The sequence below is a fragment of the Electrophorus electricus genome, chromosome 6, assembly GCF_041902795.1.
Source record: "Electrophorus electricus isolate QZ-2024a chromosome 6, ASM4190279v1, whole genome shotgun sequence".
In the NCBI taxonomy this organism is placed as follows: Eukaryota; Metazoa; Chordata; class Actinopteri; order Gymnotiformes; family Gymnotidae; genus Electrophorus; species Electrophorus electricus.
In genome coordinates, this window is record NC_137502.1 from 12,746,089 (window position 1) to 12,764,891 (window position 18,803).

The window sequence follows — 18,803 nt, forward strand, 5'->3', positions numbered from 1 at the left end:
GAAAGGCGCTTGCGGTGGGAAATGGAAAACGAGGAGGATGTTCCAGGGGCCTCTTGAATCAACTCTGCCAGGTGCCATATTCTCGTAATGCCTGAGTGGTAAACAGAAGTAGACATATAAATATATTCCTGTGGACTCTCCCTAGTGAAGTCTACATAAGAGCAGGATTTTATGGAGGAGTTGAGATTTTAGAATGAAAGGGGCCCTTTGCATAATTCATTGTACGTTAACTGAATGTGGGCCACATGCATAGCAGTGTACTATAATGCAGCTACAGTATCCTCCAGATTTATTGGCAATTACTGGTAAAGGGAAGCAAGAAAAAGCTATTTTAAAAAGCCTGTTTACTAGTTTGATCTTACTATGAAAATATGAGAAACGTCATATTTCAGTGAGCCAAGGAAAACATAGTTATGAAAAAATTATTACGAGTCCTGTATTTAGTACAACTGTATATTGTCTCGCTAGATGATCCAGCCGCCCAGGCAGATTTCCATCCATGTCCTTGTAGTATTTGAGCTCATGATGCCATGTGTCCTAACAAGAATCCCAAGGTCTTTGAAAGCACAATAGCTCTGAAACATCACATTATGTACTATGCCAATACCACCTCTACTGTCCACCACCAAATATTTGGCAAAATGTACTATCCTAACCAGAGCAGGCTCCTTTCAGTTGCAGCTGTTTAAAACATCTTAATTGTCCCGATTTTGGCACTTTTTGGATATGACGCTACATTGAGTGATTTATGGGCACTGTCTCATTGAACTTTTGTATTCTCTGAACTTCCTGCACTGGAGCAAAATTAAAGTTTGTGTGTCACTTCATACTTCTATGCAAGGAAAAATATGTAATCAAGCATGGTCAATTTTTAAAGACTGCAGTCTGCTTAAACATGTTAAAACATGTATAGCTAGCTGTGCAATATAGCAAATACATGTCAATAATAAATAATAATAATAAATTATTATACCTTACTGAAATGTTAGAATTCTCTGGTATCCTTAGTGTTTTTAGGTCAAGCTAATAAACAATAGCTTTTTTTTTTTTTTTGCTCATATTTACTAAGAGTAACAATAATTCTGTATAGGACACTGTACATGTATGTAATACCAATACACACACAGAGGAATAGCAGATTCGCCTTGGCACAGTGCAACAGACAGAGGTAGTGCTTGTGACACCCAGAACATCTGAAGGTGTGCAAGGCAGATCTAAGAAGCTGCCCTTCCCCCATGGCCCATCAGCACTACATATCAGCTAACCTACACTACAATAACGGTCCATTAAACATTGTATTCCTCTTCCTAGTGATACAAAATGATCATTTATATATATTTTTGATGTTGTCTAATGTTTTTAGATGCTGTTTGACAAATTGAAGCAAAATGTATGCTAACATTTACATTTATTTAAAGTTCTATTATCCAGACTGATGTATATAGGCTACTAGACATCATTGCAGCCCTTAAACTACACCTGCACTCAGAAAAGGCCTTGTGGCTAGTTTAAGTTTTCACCTTAAGTTAGAGCTAATGGGGAAAGGAAGAAGTGGCTAGCAGATATTAATACATAAGACTTCTTAAATGTCTTCTACAAAAGTGTAATTACTCCCAACTAGAAATTCTAAAATACTCATTACTGTATTAAATGATTAATTTCCTGCTCATCACTGCATTTATTGTTCTTAATATATCCAGACTTAATTCTATTTATTCTACAAAAACAGGATTCAAAAATTCTTATGGACCATATCCCCCAACATTTACAGAAAGAACTGACAAGAATATTTCTCCCGGATTATGTACTGCCCTCCACTGGACACAGCCACAATTGCTCCTAACCTTTCCAAGTTCCTCAACTAGTGACTGTAAACAACGATGAATACTACAGCAAAGTAACTTTTTTTTTTTTAATTAATTAAAAAGATTCTCATAGCAAACTGTCAAATTAGATTTAATTGCTACTGCATAGAAATCCTCAATACTGTTACAGCAGACATAAAAATGGAACATATGGGTCTTTAACAGTAAATTCCCATAAAACGTAAAAATGTCTTCAAATGTACAATTTTGTTCATTCTGCTATAATTTCCACTTAGTTTTCTTGAAAGCAGGGCTTTTTCATATAAACCTTTTTTTTTTTTTTGGTACAAATGCTTGGTTGGAAACAAAACAATTATATATATATTTTTTAAATCACTGAATACAAATCATAAATGCTTTAGATGTGGACAGCAAGAACATCAACAGACAATACAAAATAGTAGAGCTTACAAAAGTTTATATATATATATATATATATATATATATATATATATATATATATATATATATATATATTTATATTTATATATATATATATATATAAAAACATAGCTACACCCTCAACCTCAAACTGCATTTGTGTGTCAAATGTAAGAAAAAGGAAAAATAGTCAAGTGTTAGTTCTGGACATGTACCAACACTGCAAGTTTCTGTCTAACTTTCCAGCATATTTTTTGTGATGGATGATTCCTTAGACCAAATGTGTGTGTCTACATGTATAGTGTGTTAGGGAATGGCAACCCAGGCCGAAGCAGTTTTTGCTTTCCAGCAAACCATAATCCCCATTCCTACTGATAGAGAACGACTACAGCCAACATGCTGCTCTTCAGAAGGAGAACAATGGCTGGGGGAAACAAGTTATTCCCCAAAAAGCTGAGTTTTAACCACATATACAAAAGCAGTATAGCGGGATTTAAAAAACACAGCAAGAGTGGAAGAAGTGGTTGTAAACACTTGTAGGCTCTAGGAAAGACTATTCTGATATATGTAAAGTGCAGGGCACAGCTGGTGCTGAAGGAAAATGAAAGCAGAGAGAAGACTGAACTAGAGGAAACTTCCTGTCCTCCTTTAAACAGTGTAAATACAAGTGTTCATAAAACGTAATATGAAAATACTGCAGGCTGAAATACTGTCATCTACTGAGATTAAAGGCACTGGACCTTGGCCATCATTACCTCATCATACCCTAGAGTTAATCATTAACAATCTACACATCTTCCCTCAAGTTGAAATCAGGGGGGGGGGGGGGCTTTGCTGGGTTGTGGTAATCTTTTACACAGGCTGTTTGGGTGTTTCCCAAACAGCAGGCAGGGATTTGATATACTTAAAGTTTTCCAAATTAGACATTTGGCAGACAAGAAGGAATTGTGTAACAAGGAAAAAGTTAAGATAGCAGTGGGACATCACATCAAACTACGACCTGCAGAACCTCTTTCCATTTTATTCCCAAAAGACCCAAAGCTATAGTTCTAATTTGTCACACTGAAATGGCATATCATTATGATTTTTGAAAATTCAGAGAAAAGACAACACAAATGGAAATCTTTTTTTTCTCCAAACAAACAATCAAACAAACAAATACAAAAAAGTCTGTTCATACCATGTCATGCTTTTAAATAACTTCCACTCCAGTGCATCTTTGGAATTGTAATCAGTATTGAGTTACACAGTATAACAGCTACTGGGCAATATAACTTAAACAAGTAAATGGAGTTTTATAGATAAAGGCCAGTGCTGAGCCAAAAGGCCAAAACACTGGTAAATGCGATGCTGGATCATTTAGCAAGGTACCTGAATGCAGTCACTGACAAAGCAAACCCAGTCACACTAGGGACTATGGGATGCACACTCGGTTAACGCTCATGTCTACCCATCAGTCCCATAATGACTGTACTCAATGTACACTGAATACAGTGCCCCGTAATACCTCACCCTCGCCTCTCTCATGTCTCTCCCTCTAGAGGTCAGGGGGGTTGCATATACACAACAGTAACACCCTCATTAAGTGCTCTATCTAATTTTCCAAGTGTCCTGGAGATCCCAGACCACCATGTAATTGTGATTTCCAGGATTTTCTCACCGACACATGATACTGGCTTATCATACTTTTGACAAAGATATGCTTAAGGAGGCTTTTACGTTCTCTGTAGGAAAGAAAACAGAAAAAAAAAACACAAGAATAAAAAAAAATAAGAGGATAAAAAGACAACAAAAAGGAATGCAATAAAGCACACTAAGAAGAAACCATAACACACCAATACAATGTTTTTTTTTTCTTCAATTAACAAAAGGTTCAAATACCAAAAGAGACACACAGGACAGGGTGTAATACCAATAATTAAAACCAGGAGGGCCATAATATAAAGAATGACTGAACTGTTTAAAATACTCGACTGCTGTGGTGAATGTATTTATTGGCGTGTGTGTGTCTGTATGTACGCTTGTGTGCGTGTGTGGTCTTTGTTCTCAGTATCTGGGGACTTTGGTGTAGTCCTCCTGGTGGACACGCTTGCACAGGCACATTGATAGAATCATACCGAGGAGCTGTAAGAAAAAAAAGCTGTGATTAGTGATGCTCACACCCCCTCTCTCACACTCACACTCCAACAAAGGAACCAAAGTTTGCCATAAGCTAAAGTTTTCTAATAAAGTGGTTCGTGAATGTATATAAAAATATTTTCTTCATGTATTGACGAGCTGTAGTTAAGCTGAAGGTAAAACACACAAATGCACTACACAAGGTGCTGTTGATGCTGAGGATCCAGTTAGAACTTGAGTTTCTACCTCAATCACTGCCACGCCGACACACAACCCCAAAATAACGCCAGAGTTGTTCAGGAACCAGTCCTCCACACTGGATATGCAACCCTGGACACAAAGAATGGAGAGAGTAACATAGCTGAAGTAAAAAAGCATGAAAAACAGAGGTGATCCTGAACGAAAAGAGGAGAAGCTTCTCTAGAAAGACCAGTGGTTTCAGGACAGGAGCAAAACAAGAGCACAGAAAGGGAAAATGTCAGGAGAAAGATATGAAAAAAGCTCAGTGGTACAATATAAAGACTTTTGGTTAAATTACACAAACAGGCTGTAGACATGGTTGAAAAGATCAAAGAACATCTACTTATTTAATAGTCAGGCTTACAGCATTTGGTGGGTGTCTGATTTCAGCATGAGCCGTCCGTGAGAATGCGTACCTTGGTGTAGACAGGCCACTCAGAAGCTAGACTGTTGCACAGACCCATCTTCTGCATTTCCGTACCAGGAATGGACTCGTTCCTACAGGAGCATGGATACATGGCCTGTGTGGTGTTCTTAATCAATACATTTTCAGTCCAGTTAGATGGTCCAGTCCAACCACAGCATTGGATCTGAAGAGAGGGAGAGAGAAAGAAAACAGAAAAAGAATGCAATAATTATCCCAAATATAAACCTTAAAACATACAAAAACCAACACAAAAAAATGTAAAATTTGAAAAACTATGTTATACACTCACCATCCAGTTTATTAGGAACACCTGAACATTTGCTCATTCATGTAACTATCCAATCTGCCAGTTATATGTCAACAGTGCAATGCATAATGTCATCTGCGTATACATCGACATTCATTTATGGCCACAGTTTAGTCATCTTATAATGGCTAGGCCTACTACCAGTTTGATAATGCCATGTCACCAAGGACAAGTCCTCTCCAACTGGTTCCATGACCACTGGGGAGGCTACTGCCTCCACAGTCACCAGATTATGGTGTTCCTCATGGTTAGAGAATATGGTGGTTAGAGAATATATGTTCAATTGTATTGGTGGACAACACAGTAAACAAATACCACATATTAGTAAGCAGTAAGATATGCATTCTGTGCTAACAGTCACCCTGTGTCAGGGGTGCCTGTTCATTAATTAGCATAAAATAAAATGAATGAAAAAGAAGGGGAAAAATTCCAGGGTAAGCCACACTCAGTAGCTTGGGAACAGGCATGAAAAGGCTTACCGTTCTCTGGATGTAATCCCATGCACGATCTGTGGTGCTGTTCTGACCTGTATAATTCACTATTATCTTGTTCACAATGCTGGACATCTCATGCTTCAGCTGAGAGAAATGAGATAAATGAAGACAAATAAACAGACATTTCCAAACCTGCTATGGAAGTAATATAGAGAACAGTTTGTCTTTAACAACCATATAACAGCCAATATATTATGTTTTCAGATTTGCATTTAAAAGACACATTCATGTGATCTCATTATGTAATGTTACTTTAGGCTAGTGTGTTCAAATAATTTGAATGTCAAAAACCCCCACAAACATTCAACACCTTCAAACCTCAACAGAACCATTTTTTGAAAATGAGGAAACCTTTCCAGCAGCAGAAAGTGTTGAACTGATTGGTTTAATTAAGCAGGCGTGAATAAACCAATGCTGCACGTTATATTGGAGGGATGAGGTGGCTCCAGATCGGAAGGGGACAGCTAGGAGTCTGTGCAGAGAGGGATGGGAACCTCACCCTGCTGTGGAAGAGCGCTGCACCCTGCCCTTTGGTGAAGCAGAACTTCAGGAACAAGTAACATGCCCAGGCAAAGCGCATCCCTGTGTCATTACTGCAATTGTGGAGGAGCATACACGCCAACTAGCAGGCTCCCGTTAATACAGAATAATCCAAACAGAATAAGCATAATGGAAGGCTAGGCCCTTCCTTAAAGCTTAATGTTTGTAAAGGCTTTCGTTAAAGGGTGCAGAAGCCAAAGTTGGGACTAGAAATACTCACAACAGTTTTCCTCTACCAAGTTGGTAACTGCCAACTTCCAACTACATGTTTGCACTTATATTGGGCTTTTTATTTTTTCTCTCAAATTACCTCACCATATTTATTACTATTTTATTCAAAACCACAATCAAATCACAGCTCTGCCAATTGTACAGACATCAGTTGCCTGAAATGAAAGAAAGCAAAGTTTCCAAAGTAAACCCACCTTTGCCCAAAAATACTAAAAAAAAATACTGTACCTCAGGTTCATCTTTTCACCTCCCCTAACTCTTAGTGCTTGAGCACATGTTGATGATAAGAATAAAAATTGTAATCTCACCATCCTAGCACTTATAGAGGACTCTATCAGGAATGCTCAGTCTTTCCTGTGTGTGGCTGGTATATGGAGGGAAGACCTGGAAGTGACCTCAGTCCGGAAGTGACTCCAAGGTCTTTTGCTTTCATATATTTTTCACACAATATATTCCAGATGATCCATGCCAGAGAAACATGTTCGATCAAGTAATGGAAACTGACAGTTAAGCTATACACCCAAGACAAAAATGTTAGGATGTCTGATTATATAGTGCAATTTCAGATAGGACAGGGTGGGACAGCAGTGTTCATTAAATCTCAGTACAGAGAATATGTAAGAACAAATAGTAGCACTTTGTGCCATAGCACAGATAGTGGTACTGCACAACAAGTTCTACTTAATCTGTGATAGACAGGAGCATTCTATGACTGAAATAAGTAAACATAACTGCACACACCCAACCTTAAAGCAGGGCCTAAGAACCTGTTCAATACAACGGTCCCAATGTGGTCAATAAACCACACATCATTCACATCAAAACGGCTTAGATTACATCATTTCATAACCACTGTTATATGACTCTTGGCTCTTGGAGAAGCATGCCAACAGAATAGCAGAATGGGCCATTACTCCCAGAACACTTACCAAGTCTCGCTGAAAGTAAATGAGCACAGCTGCTGTAACCTGGGCAATGAGGATCAGCAGAAGACACGTGAAGTACTGACAGGTGTAGAAAAGAACACAGAACACATGACGTTAGAACGCATACACATTCATTCAACAATTCCCCATACACCCAATTAATGATGCAATCTGCTTGAGAATAGGTGTGTCTGAATTACAGATGTATTCTTGATATTAATTTAATATATGATTGTATTTCATTAATGGTGAAAGAAATGTTTATCTAGGTGTGCTTCTGTGTGACAGGGGAGAATGGCTGTACAGAATCCCATATACAGCACAAAAAGGCAGGGACAGCTGGCTAACCCAACTTCACATGGTAATTGAATCAAACGGTTCAAAGGCACTCATCAACTCCAATGCTCGTTTAACCCTCTAGAGGGTATGGGTTCTGATGAATCCCCACCGTAAACCTCACCAGCTCATCCCAGTCACCCAAGCTCAGCGAATCCACTGTCATTATCCTCAGAAACCCACTTCACACAACGTCTTTATCATGGTAATAAACATCGGGCTCGGTGACATTTCCGTGCTGGGCTACAGGCCCACTGCTGTACTTGGACATGCTTGGCAAGTGCAGCATTTTGCAAACTAGCATTCTCAATCTAAAGACAATTATGCTGTCCAGTGGCATTGCCGAGCTGAATCATTGTGAAAGAAAAATGATTTCAAAAAGCTTTCTTTAAAAGAGTGCAGAGCTGTTTTATTCCTTGGGCATCTGTGAACAAAATGAGCGTAAAACTAGTAAGGAAAATGGCCTTTAAACTGACTTAGAGGATTGATGCTGCTCGTCTCTGAAGCCATTCTGTAACCTCACCAGTCCTAGTAGGCAGCGAATCTCGTAGATGGCCCCAACGCAGCCCAGGAAGCCCATGAGCATAGAGAGAGATCCCACACCAATCAGAATATAGGATCCAACCTTCAGTGTTGTGGAAGACTCCTCTGTGTAAACATGTGACAGACAACAGGAAGAGGTTGGCTCAGTGGCTCCATGCAACTCCCCCACACACAGCACAATGCCTGCATGACATGCTCAGCTGGTCAGAAGTGTTTGTATATGGAGGCTCTTTTATACAGAGGCACCCTGAATTTGGGGGCTCATCAGAAGGTTGTATACATGAAATGGGTAACTAATAAATACATTACTTTGTTCATTACTGCACTCTGGGTTCTAATCGAAAGATCCTCCCACTATATGCAAAAAGCATGGAGGTCTTTGAGATACTCCACTTTTTCTTTGTTATGTAAAAAATTCCATAGCATTACATTACCGGCTCCTTTCAATTTCATAGGAACAACAAGAGCAAAAATGCATCAGGTATGTTTCTTTTGATGTTCAAGTGCAAGGTTCAAGTGGGTCAAATGGTATTTTCCATTTTTTGACAGCACTTTAACATAGTATAGTATAAGCACATATTTCAGGTTGTGTGTGAATTGTCATCAACCTTTTTGAATCAAGAATAGTAAATGCAGAGAAGTTATCTGGCTCTTAAAATATATTGTTACCTTTACATTCAAACTGCTCATCTTTTGTGCCCCCCCCCCCCCCCCCAAGTAGTGCAGAATAAGAAAACCACTTCTACCTCAAAACAATTTGCACAAAAAAGTATATTCTTGTGTAGTTTAGAAACTAACTAAAAATTTTAAAAGAAGTAAAAAATGTTTACTTCCCATAAGCTGCGTCTTACCTGGTATCCTAAAACACCAGACAAGGATGACGCCCAATCCAGAAATAAGTAGAAATAAGTGAGGAAGAGGATCATTTTTGAAACAACTGAAAGTGGACTAGTCTTTGATGAAGGTACAATAGGAGGAGAGGCACAGGGACACAAAAGATGCAGGTGTAGTGGGCTTGTTATGCATTCGGGGGCTCATCGGAAGGTTGTATATACACACACAGCAGAGATTTACAGATGGATGTGTTCAACAATAAGACCTACAATTTTTGCATGTAAGCCAATAATTCTTGCATGCAAGAACACTATGGTTATAGATCTTACTTTTAAAACTTTGTTATAGTGCATTAGATTTTAAACTACAGTAATCACTTAACAGAAAAGGGTACATTAAACATTCAGCTAAAATCCAGTATATCCCATGTATTCCTGGACAGCAACACCACCAAAACTAAAGCCAATTCAATTCATAGGACAACAGCAGCACTTTTAGGACGGTTTATATTTCTCTCTGCTTAAGAAACAGCAAGGTTACCTATACAGCAGAACTCCATATAGCCACATCCAAAACACTTCTGTCTCTGTTAAAATATTTAACCTAGAAAGGACACTTAACCAGTGCTATGTATAGCTATATACAAAATCAGAGGCTTTGCAGTAATTAGAGGCAAAGACTGGTACTCAAGAGAACAGGGTCTGTGCAGGCTGGGTGTGTATGAGTTTGGGGTGGGGATATAATTTAAAGGAGAAACAAGTCATCTCTTCACTTGTTCTACTTCTAGTATTCTAATATTAGTAGAGCTCTTTTGGTGCTTGTACAGAACCAAAGAGCAGCAACAAGTGTGGCTCTGCTAAACCACAAACTGACAGTTCTATTTCAGCAGCCCAATGTACACAGACATGCCTAGTATGAAAGTATGCAGAGCAACGCCTCATCTTCAAACCTGCTCGAAGCTTCTGTCCTTACCACATGCCTGTTGGACAAGCTGTCAAAACACAGCTGTGTGTGCAGTAGATTTGCTGTGCTACCTGTTGTGCTGTCACATTATGAAACTTTACTGACAGCCCAAGTAGGAAAACTCAATGGCACACCATCAGTTAGGATTAAATTTCATAAATATTTTTGTTTTTATCAAAATACTTGGCTTAAGAATAAAGTACAGAAAGACATACATGTCCAAAAGGATAGGCAAGAGGAACTATGACACCTTGTTGTTTGGTATAACATTTGTTACATGTTATCTTTGCCCCAAGTGAAACTTGTTTTTCAAGTTAGGTTGCCTTTCAACATATCTGAAAAAGCTATTTGTTAGGCTAAAATTCTTTTAACAGCATGTATTAACTTAACCATCTCACAAATCCTGGACAGAAGATTAAAATGATCAGTAATCAGATAGTATTTACATTCAGCAATTTACTGTAATGGATGTAGATGTTTTTTACCAGTATTAAAACGTTATCAAATCTTTAAATGATATTGCAATTAGTACATTTATTTTGTTGATTATACTGTAAGCATTTTTTTTTAGAAACCACTTTGGACCGTTTTGGAGTTTCCTTTAATCACAACCATTTTACAATTTTTTTTCCTTCTCTAATCTAGCTGTTCCTCTGGAGAGAGCAGCGGATGTGCCACTTGCTCAATGTCAGTAACATGAGGATTTCCTCAGCTTTGGGGCAGCCTTATGATGTTCCCAACCCCATGCTCATGCAGGTCCAAACTTCTGCTTTATTTATGTCGTCAAACCATTATACACTTCGCCTGCACTGTCTTGTATATGTAGACCTGCTTATTTATTGACTCAAGTCTTTACTCCCAGCTTCCATTAAGCTCAGCCAATAACAGGATCTCTGTGTTCAAAGCCTCCACGTAAAGTTTTCTTCCACTGCTTTCAGCCGTACGTTTATTTACAGAGTGCGCAGCAGCCACGCTGGACATAATCTGTGAACTTACTTGTTTTGTTTTATTTATTCAGTCTTTCTACATTTGCTTTTGTCATAAAGGTTTCATGTAATCAAATTTATCAGCATTGCCAGCATCATATATAACATTTGTCCAGAAACATGCTTGAGCTCACTGACGTACAGTGCTTAACCCAAAGGGCCTCTGGAAACTGCGTCGGTGGCTTGAGTGTGAGAAAATGCAGATGTTCAAGACTGTTGTGTAGGAAATAGGCACTGCTGCAAAGACAAGCAAAACACCTTGCCTGATCAATATAGACTCAACATGTAGATTCAACAAGTACATTAAATTACAGATAATATAATGAACAAGTGTAACAATTTAATGTTACCTTAAAAACATCCAAAGGGGATAGAGACCATATTTAATGGAGACCAAAAATTACAAGTTTCTAAGAGTCAGTCAAAAAGCAAATAAAAACTAATCAGACATCCATGAGAACATAGAAGGTAAAAGGCTCTCACACAACTTTAAAACTGGTTAACCTCTTCCAAAACAGTGTTTTGTTAAGCAGTTTATGCTATGTATAGACTTGTGTAAATCTAAAAAAAAAAAAAAAAAAAAAAAAAAGTCAATGGATGGCTTTTCCTGAGAGAACACCTGATAATGCAGATTTAAAATCACTTCCATAAATGACTCATGCTCCTACAATATGAATTTCCTCAGCAAGAATTAAACAACTGCAAAACACTCATATCTACACATCTGGATTGAAGTGGAGAGTAGATGCTGTCAGAGCAGAGAAACAGAGAGCCACTTCCCATGGAAATATGCACCCAGCTAAAGGCAGCCCTGAACCCAGGAATTGCTTGCGTTTAAAAAAAAAAAGAAAAAAAGAAAAAAGACAGGACAAATAACAAATGAGTGTCACAGTTCTACACAGATCCCAGCAACCTTCTTGCAATTAATACACAGGAAAGGGAACAGAAGCAGGTTGAACAGTGACAAGGACTCTGAGAATTTACTGTCCCCTGCTCATTTAGACTTTAATCATGTCACAAAATATACCCTGACATAGGGTTTAAAGCTGTTGACATATGGTATAAAAACATCTCAGCGTGCTTTGCACTTACGCAGGACTGTGATAAAACTCTTGTTATCCAGCAGAATCCACAGTCCAAAGCCCAAGATGAGAGCTCCAAAAACCTGAAAGATCAAAAGAAAGAGCGAGAGAAAGAGACATTAATGCATGCAATGCTCATTATTACTCAATGCATACGAGTTCATGTTTATGTGACCAGTAGTCATGAGTGGGGAAGGAGAGAAGAAAATAAGAGACACAGAGGCACAGAAGGGGAGGGGAGAGAAAGATTTTCCTTTATGGCCTAAGCCATCCTGCCCTCCACCCTGACCTTGTCCCTTGGGCCCAAATCAAGTTCAGGTTTGGTTTATTTGTCACATACATAGTCATACACAGTATAACTCGCAGTGAAATGGTTTTAGAGTGCTCGGTCCAAACTGAGGGGGGGGGGGGGAGAAAAAAAACCAAAAAACAAAAAAAAAAACCAAAACAAAACAAAAAAACACCCACACAGGGGTGCAGAGAGGAGAGAAAAAAAAACACACACATACATACACACAAAATGTTAATGTACATACAATATATGTATGTTTATATACACAATGATCTACAGTCTGATTACAGCGCTTGGCGTCTGAAAGTTCAGTCCATGGAGGTTGCCTCCATGGTTAGGCAGGCAGTAAATTGCTGGCCTGCTGGCTAATTAAAGGGCTCTGCCCTAGCAAGACAGACATCATGCACGCACACACACCATCAGTCTATGGGTAAGGCTGTTCATGAGCTTCTCGGTACATCTTCGTTAGCTTCTGGGTAACATGTCTTTCACACACATCTAATTAGTCCAAGCAGCCCAATTCGCTACTTTACTTTAACTCTACACATCAAGTATCTGGGAGAGAAGTCAAGCTCAGGGTTTTTCCTGCATAGAGAATTACCAGGCGGCCACCTCCAACTCTCAACAAAACTCTGTCTTAAAGAAAACGCTCTTTTCAAGCAAGTGTTGCACTCTGTGGACTATTTTTTGTCCAACAAGTGTTGTATGTCTTCAAAGCAGTTTGAGGCCACAACAACAAGTACAAGGAAGGTGTAATGTGATAACGGATGTTTTTACCAAACTGATAAACCGGTCAAGTATTTCCTCTGCAAGACATCTTTGCTTTTTTTATTCAATAACAATTTGTATAATATTCTTGTTTTAGTCAATAAAATGAAACGCATTATCAGAAAACATTCGTGCTTATATTGTGTTTCTTTGATTATGATTATTTCTGTTCATATCATTACACTGTCTAGTCTCAATCAAAGGAAGACGCATCCACTTTGAGGGAAGTTAGTTCTTGGTTGCTCTTGAGGTTTCTTCCTACAAGCCTCAGTTTTTCTTCAACACTGTCGCCTCTGGCTTGCTCTCTTGGGGCTTGGAACAGGACATGCGTAAAGATGTTATGACCAAGGCTGTTGTAAAAAGGTTTCAAAAAGCTATAGAAATAAACTTTTATTGTGGTGGCCGGGAAACAGCACAAGTGACATTTTGTGAAATGGAAAACTGTTTTTAAAGTCAAAAAGAGACAAGAAATATACAAGTATATTTTAAAAATCAATAATCTTGACAAATGCGGCCATAAAACCTTGTGAACATTTCTTAAATTTATGCTATATATATCTTAAAAAAAAATAAAAGTTGCATTTAATTTTGAACAGGGGACTTAATATACTTGAGCATAATGACTCATCAATTCTCTCATTATTAGAACTCATAAAACAGGCCTGTTGCTTGTAAAAAAAAAAAAAAGTGTTTGAATTAAAGTATTGCTGTTGAAGGCACTGTACGTGTGCAAATATGTAATCAGGATGGTACCACCTCTGCCTCATTTTGAGCCAGGAGTTTTTTAAGACTTTGTTTCATCAGAAAAAATAGACCTGACAGAAAAGTCTTGAATATCAGGTCATTCGCTTTCTATCTTTCCATAAAAAAAAAAGTTCACTTTTACACAGGGCTGTACAGTATATTGCTTGGTAATCAATATTGCACTATTGACCTCTACAATACTGAAAAGGGAAAATGTAATATGTAAATGTGGTGTCCAACACTCCAGCATTTCTTCTTGCTGTGTGTAAGCATCCTGATCGGTCCCAGACAACACTACATCTCTGAGTGTTGTGATGAATCACAGCATTCACAACTAACAAAAAATGGGGACGCTACTGTGTGCTTAATATATAGAGAAGCATATGGAAATCTCATTCTTGTTGTATTAATTACAGACATGCCTGTGTGTCACTACAAGTCCTTCAGTATAATCTAATCCTAGCTGCTGGGAGATGCAAGACACTGACAGAGGAGACTGGGCTAATTGGGGTAGACCAACTGGGCATGGGCTAACTGGGACTAAGCTAAATGGGGCTTGTCAAAGAGGTGGGAGATGGTGTATACTTACAAAGAAAAGGAGGTTGAACAAGAACAGGAAGTATTTGGTGGCTGTAATGCATCCTTTCCCCATAGCTGCAGCTCTGTGTGAGAGAGAGGGAAAACTAAATTAGCACTCAGAGGAAAACAATGGCTGAAAAAAAACATCACAGCAACACTCTTATAGCACTGTGGCATCAGGGAGCATGGCTACAGAACAGCTGTCTGACAAATGTGAAAGCTTAAAATCTTGAGTAGTGCTCAATGCCATCTCACCAGTGAAAATACCTGTGAATTTGTCAGCTTAAAGGCTGCTGTGTTTAACAAGAAAGCCAGATGAAAAGCTGTGATTACTTGATCACTTACTGTAAAAATGACAGGAGAACCACTCTTAAGGAGCATGTGGCCAGGCCAGTGGGCTTGTGACCACTCCACACACTATCAATTCACACACACACACACTTCTGCAGACTCCCTCATTCATTTACATCATCTATGCACAGAGCACTTGATTGTCCCTCTTAAATGAACACCAAGCACAGAAAAGTGAAAATGGTCAAAAAGTCTGAAGCAGTGAGCTCCCTTATCCTTCATTCCTCCATATTTACTCCAAGCATAAGAACTGCGGGTCTGCAAGTTCTAGTAACGAATGCTATATTTTATCTTTGGTTATGTAGACTGACACTATAGCCAAGACACCAGAAAACAAATGTCAAGACTTGATTCATTCTAGAGGTATTTTTACCCTAAAAAAAAAAAAAAAAAAAAAAACCACTAATGGGGAAGAAAAAGTTGCAACACAAACAAGTTTCTTATTTTCCAAATTCTGCTTTCCCCCGAACTGCTTGAGATGCAGAAAATTGAAAACGAGACAAAAGAACATCCACAAGTCCACACCATCGAATCTCTGTCATGACCACTGTTGGCCAAACATACATGGAGAATGTTACCATCCTACTGTCCAAGAGGCACCACATAAGTGCACATCAGTGCAAGCCAGCAGCAGCTGAAAGGGTTTACCCCACAGCTTCTACTTAAACCCGCTTGAGTCAAAGAATGCTCCGTTCTGGATGCAAGGGTGCAAAAGTTAGTGACAAACACCTTTCCTCCCTGCATGGGTACAAAATTAAGCATAATATATAAAATGTGAACACTAAGCATTCACTGTCTGCTATATAAATAAATAAACAAACTAAATCTGACCACCACAAGAACACAGCACATCAACTGATAGCACCAATTTGCATGAAGCAAAGAACAATCCTCCATCAACCCCACTGACTTGTTTTTACTCATAATAGAGTATAGTACCCATTCCGTCCTGTGGGAAGTCCTGTGAGAGTCATGAACTGAAGTGATGGATCCCGAAAGGGAAAAAAAACAACAACATTTCCTCATGTACAACAAAATGATCAAAGGAACACGTTAGTTTTTCAGAAACAAGCAATATGCCTCAATAGGAGTGTCGGCTACAAACAGAAAAACCCCTCACCAAGATGCCTACCTACACTATGGGAATTTCCCTTTAGTTGGGCTTTTATAGGAAATCAGCAAAATGAAAAGTGAATGCAACAGCCAGCCATTTTTGAAAGCAATTAAAAAAAATAAATGAAAACCAAAACATTACGCTATAGCGTTAAGCCATATCTTACAAAATACTTGTTCTACCCCAATTTATGTGCTAGGCAGATTACCTAAGCAAAGTTGACTGATTAATAAATGGATTAATAAAATAAAGGTAGTTTCCCAGAAAAGTAGCGAACAGAGTTGCTGCAGATGCTGAATAAACTAAGATAGGTTAGCGTAAATTTAGTTTCGAGTTGTAAAAGGGATTTTTATTATTGAATTTGGCATGCAAACCATATTTGGCGATCAATTCCGTGGCTCCATTTTTGTTTAAAAAAAAAAAGCCTTATTAAATGGATGACTATTTATTGTTGGTTTTATTTGTATGCATTTTAGAAGGATGAAACTCAGCCTTTCATCGCTGACAAAGATGGAATACAACCTTTTAACTCTGCAATCCAATATCAGATTTATTGTCCCGATTGTGTCCGTGGTAGTCTAGCTAAGTTAAATACATCTTTAAAGCGTCGTTGTCATTCATTGAGGACCACCCAGTCCTACGCAATATGAGATCAGTCCAGTCTAAATGAAATGTAACTAGCTAGAGATAGCTAACGTAAATCATAGGTCTGCGTTACAGTACATAGTCACTTTACAAAGTGCCTGACCCATTTCAAACTGTTGTCATTAACCTAAATATTTTAAAAGACATAGCCTAACTTCAGAAGTACAGTGAACATAACAGCTACCTAGCTAGCTAGTTATACCGCTAATCCTAGATAACCAAACTACAGCTTGCATTAAGACAGCGCATTTTGCGTCTTTAGTTTTTTTTTGGCAAACGCTGATGATTGAATGCTTTGAATATTTTGTCGTAGACACAGACCAGGCATCATCTCATTCGAGTTTAATACCAGATTAGCACATCTCCTCGCCAGCGAAGCCAAAGTTATAACGTCGTCGCAACCAGAAGTAGCAAAATATCCGAGTTAACTTACAACCGCAAATAAATCACTAACTTAGCTAGATTTGGTTAGGTTGGCTAACCAAGACACGCCAGAAAATCAAACCAGCCATGGGCAACGAGCTCCGGTTATAAGATAAACACATCTTCACGAACATTAACGTGAAACACACATTGCTAAGTAAAACGACACACCAGCATACAGGAAATAAAGCTGAAATTTACTAAACTCTAACCTATTTAGCCAGCTAGCTATAGTCTAGCCGTGTATAAATTAACAAACACGGTAACTATGAAACAGCGAACGAGCCCTATATGAACTGAGACAAACTTTCAAGTCTGCGCATAAATCAGGCGAATACCTTCATTTCAATTCTAGAGCAACTACTATGAAGTGAACTCATCCTAAGTAACTAGCTAGCTATACAAGATTAAGAGTGAAGGCTTACCGTTTCAGTTTTAACAAAAAACAGTTTCCACAACTATCAGAGTCTCTGATCTCAGCAAACTGAGCGAGTAAATAGTGCAACTGAGTCTACGCACACCGAGTATCTTCTTCCGATAATTAACTCCTTCACCACCCGAGTAAAACCATGCGGTGGTTTTTTTTATTGTTGTTGTCTTATTTATTGCAGCTGTTTTAAATGTCCGGGCATGAACAAAAGCCAGGCCTCAATCTCTGGAAGTTCATAGCCAAGGGTGGCGCTATACAAAAATTGCTGGCCAACCCACTTGCCCCCTTAGGTTCAGAATTTACTTGTGGTGGTGGTTTAGTTTAAAGGGAGTGTGTGTAACCCGGATATTTTCTGTATCTACAATTTATAAACGTCAGACACTGCTTCTATGAAAATTTGATTATATCTGCCGAATTTATGACTCAAAATGACGCATGAAAAAGCAAATAACTACGTCGAATAGATAAGACGCGTTTTTGTGATTGGTTGAGAGCATGACGCAAAGAAAAATAGTCTCTGCTGGGAGAGGCAGAGAAAAGACTCGATATTCAGATTTATTTCACCCTCTTATCATCCACCCGACAACTCACATTGTTTGCCCTACAGCCAACTTTATTTAAAAAAAAAATAAATACTGTCGGTGAACGTCCCGGGGAAATGTTTTAAATGGTTAAAGATAGTACTGAGAATTTTTTAAACCAGAAAATTGTTTATTGAGGAAACGTCATTTGCAGATTTGAAGGGGTTTATGTGAGTGTTGGTACAAGTCAGAATAATGAAAAGGGAAGTAATAAGCTTAATCAAATTCTTCACAACAGGAAGCTTGCCTTCCTAAAACAACAGCAAAGTAAAGTCATTTAACGCTAGTTATTCAGTTCGGTCCATTAGCCAACATGGCGTAGGAGAGGTGCCTCACGGAGTCCTAACTGCTGTTCCACGGCCATGAAAAGTCTGAATGATTTTACTCGGATAATGTGGCAAGGTGCACAATACTGTCTTCTTCATGGCATGCTAAACCTAGTTGTAAAACCTAGTTATTACCATACATTATGTAATAAGGTCTTTCAGCCTGGCATTACATTGTCACGGTTGCCCCTCTCCTAACGGCGCGGTACCCACGCAGATGCCTGCCATGCGGTCCTAGTATTTCGCTTTTTGCTTGGAGGACCGGTTTCCGTGTAGC

At 38.6% G+C, this 18,803-nt stretch overlaps 1 protein-coding gene across 1 annotated transcript; it reads right to left on the minus strand.

Annotated features, from left to right (window-relative positions):
• Positions 1–1,940: 1,940 nt before the first annotated feature.
• On the minus strand, positions 1,941–17,896 carry cd82b (CD82 molecule b). Its single transcript, XM_027008803.3, has 9 exons — positions 17,615–17,896; positions 14,667–14,739; positions 12,284–12,356; positions 8,389–8,513; positions 7,533–7,607; positions 5,818–5,916; positions 5,021–5,194; positions 4,611–4,694; positions 1,941–4,370 (listed from the first exon to the last, which is right to left on the minus strand). Exons 2-9 carry the CDS (start codon positions 14,727–14,729, stop codon positions 4,293–4,295), a joined length of 771 nt encoding a protein of 256 aa, XP_026864604.1. The 5' UTR covers positions 14,730–14,739; positions 17,615–17,896; the 3' UTR covers positions 1,941–4,292.
• Between the last annotated feature and the right edge of the window lie 907 nt (positions 17,897–18,803).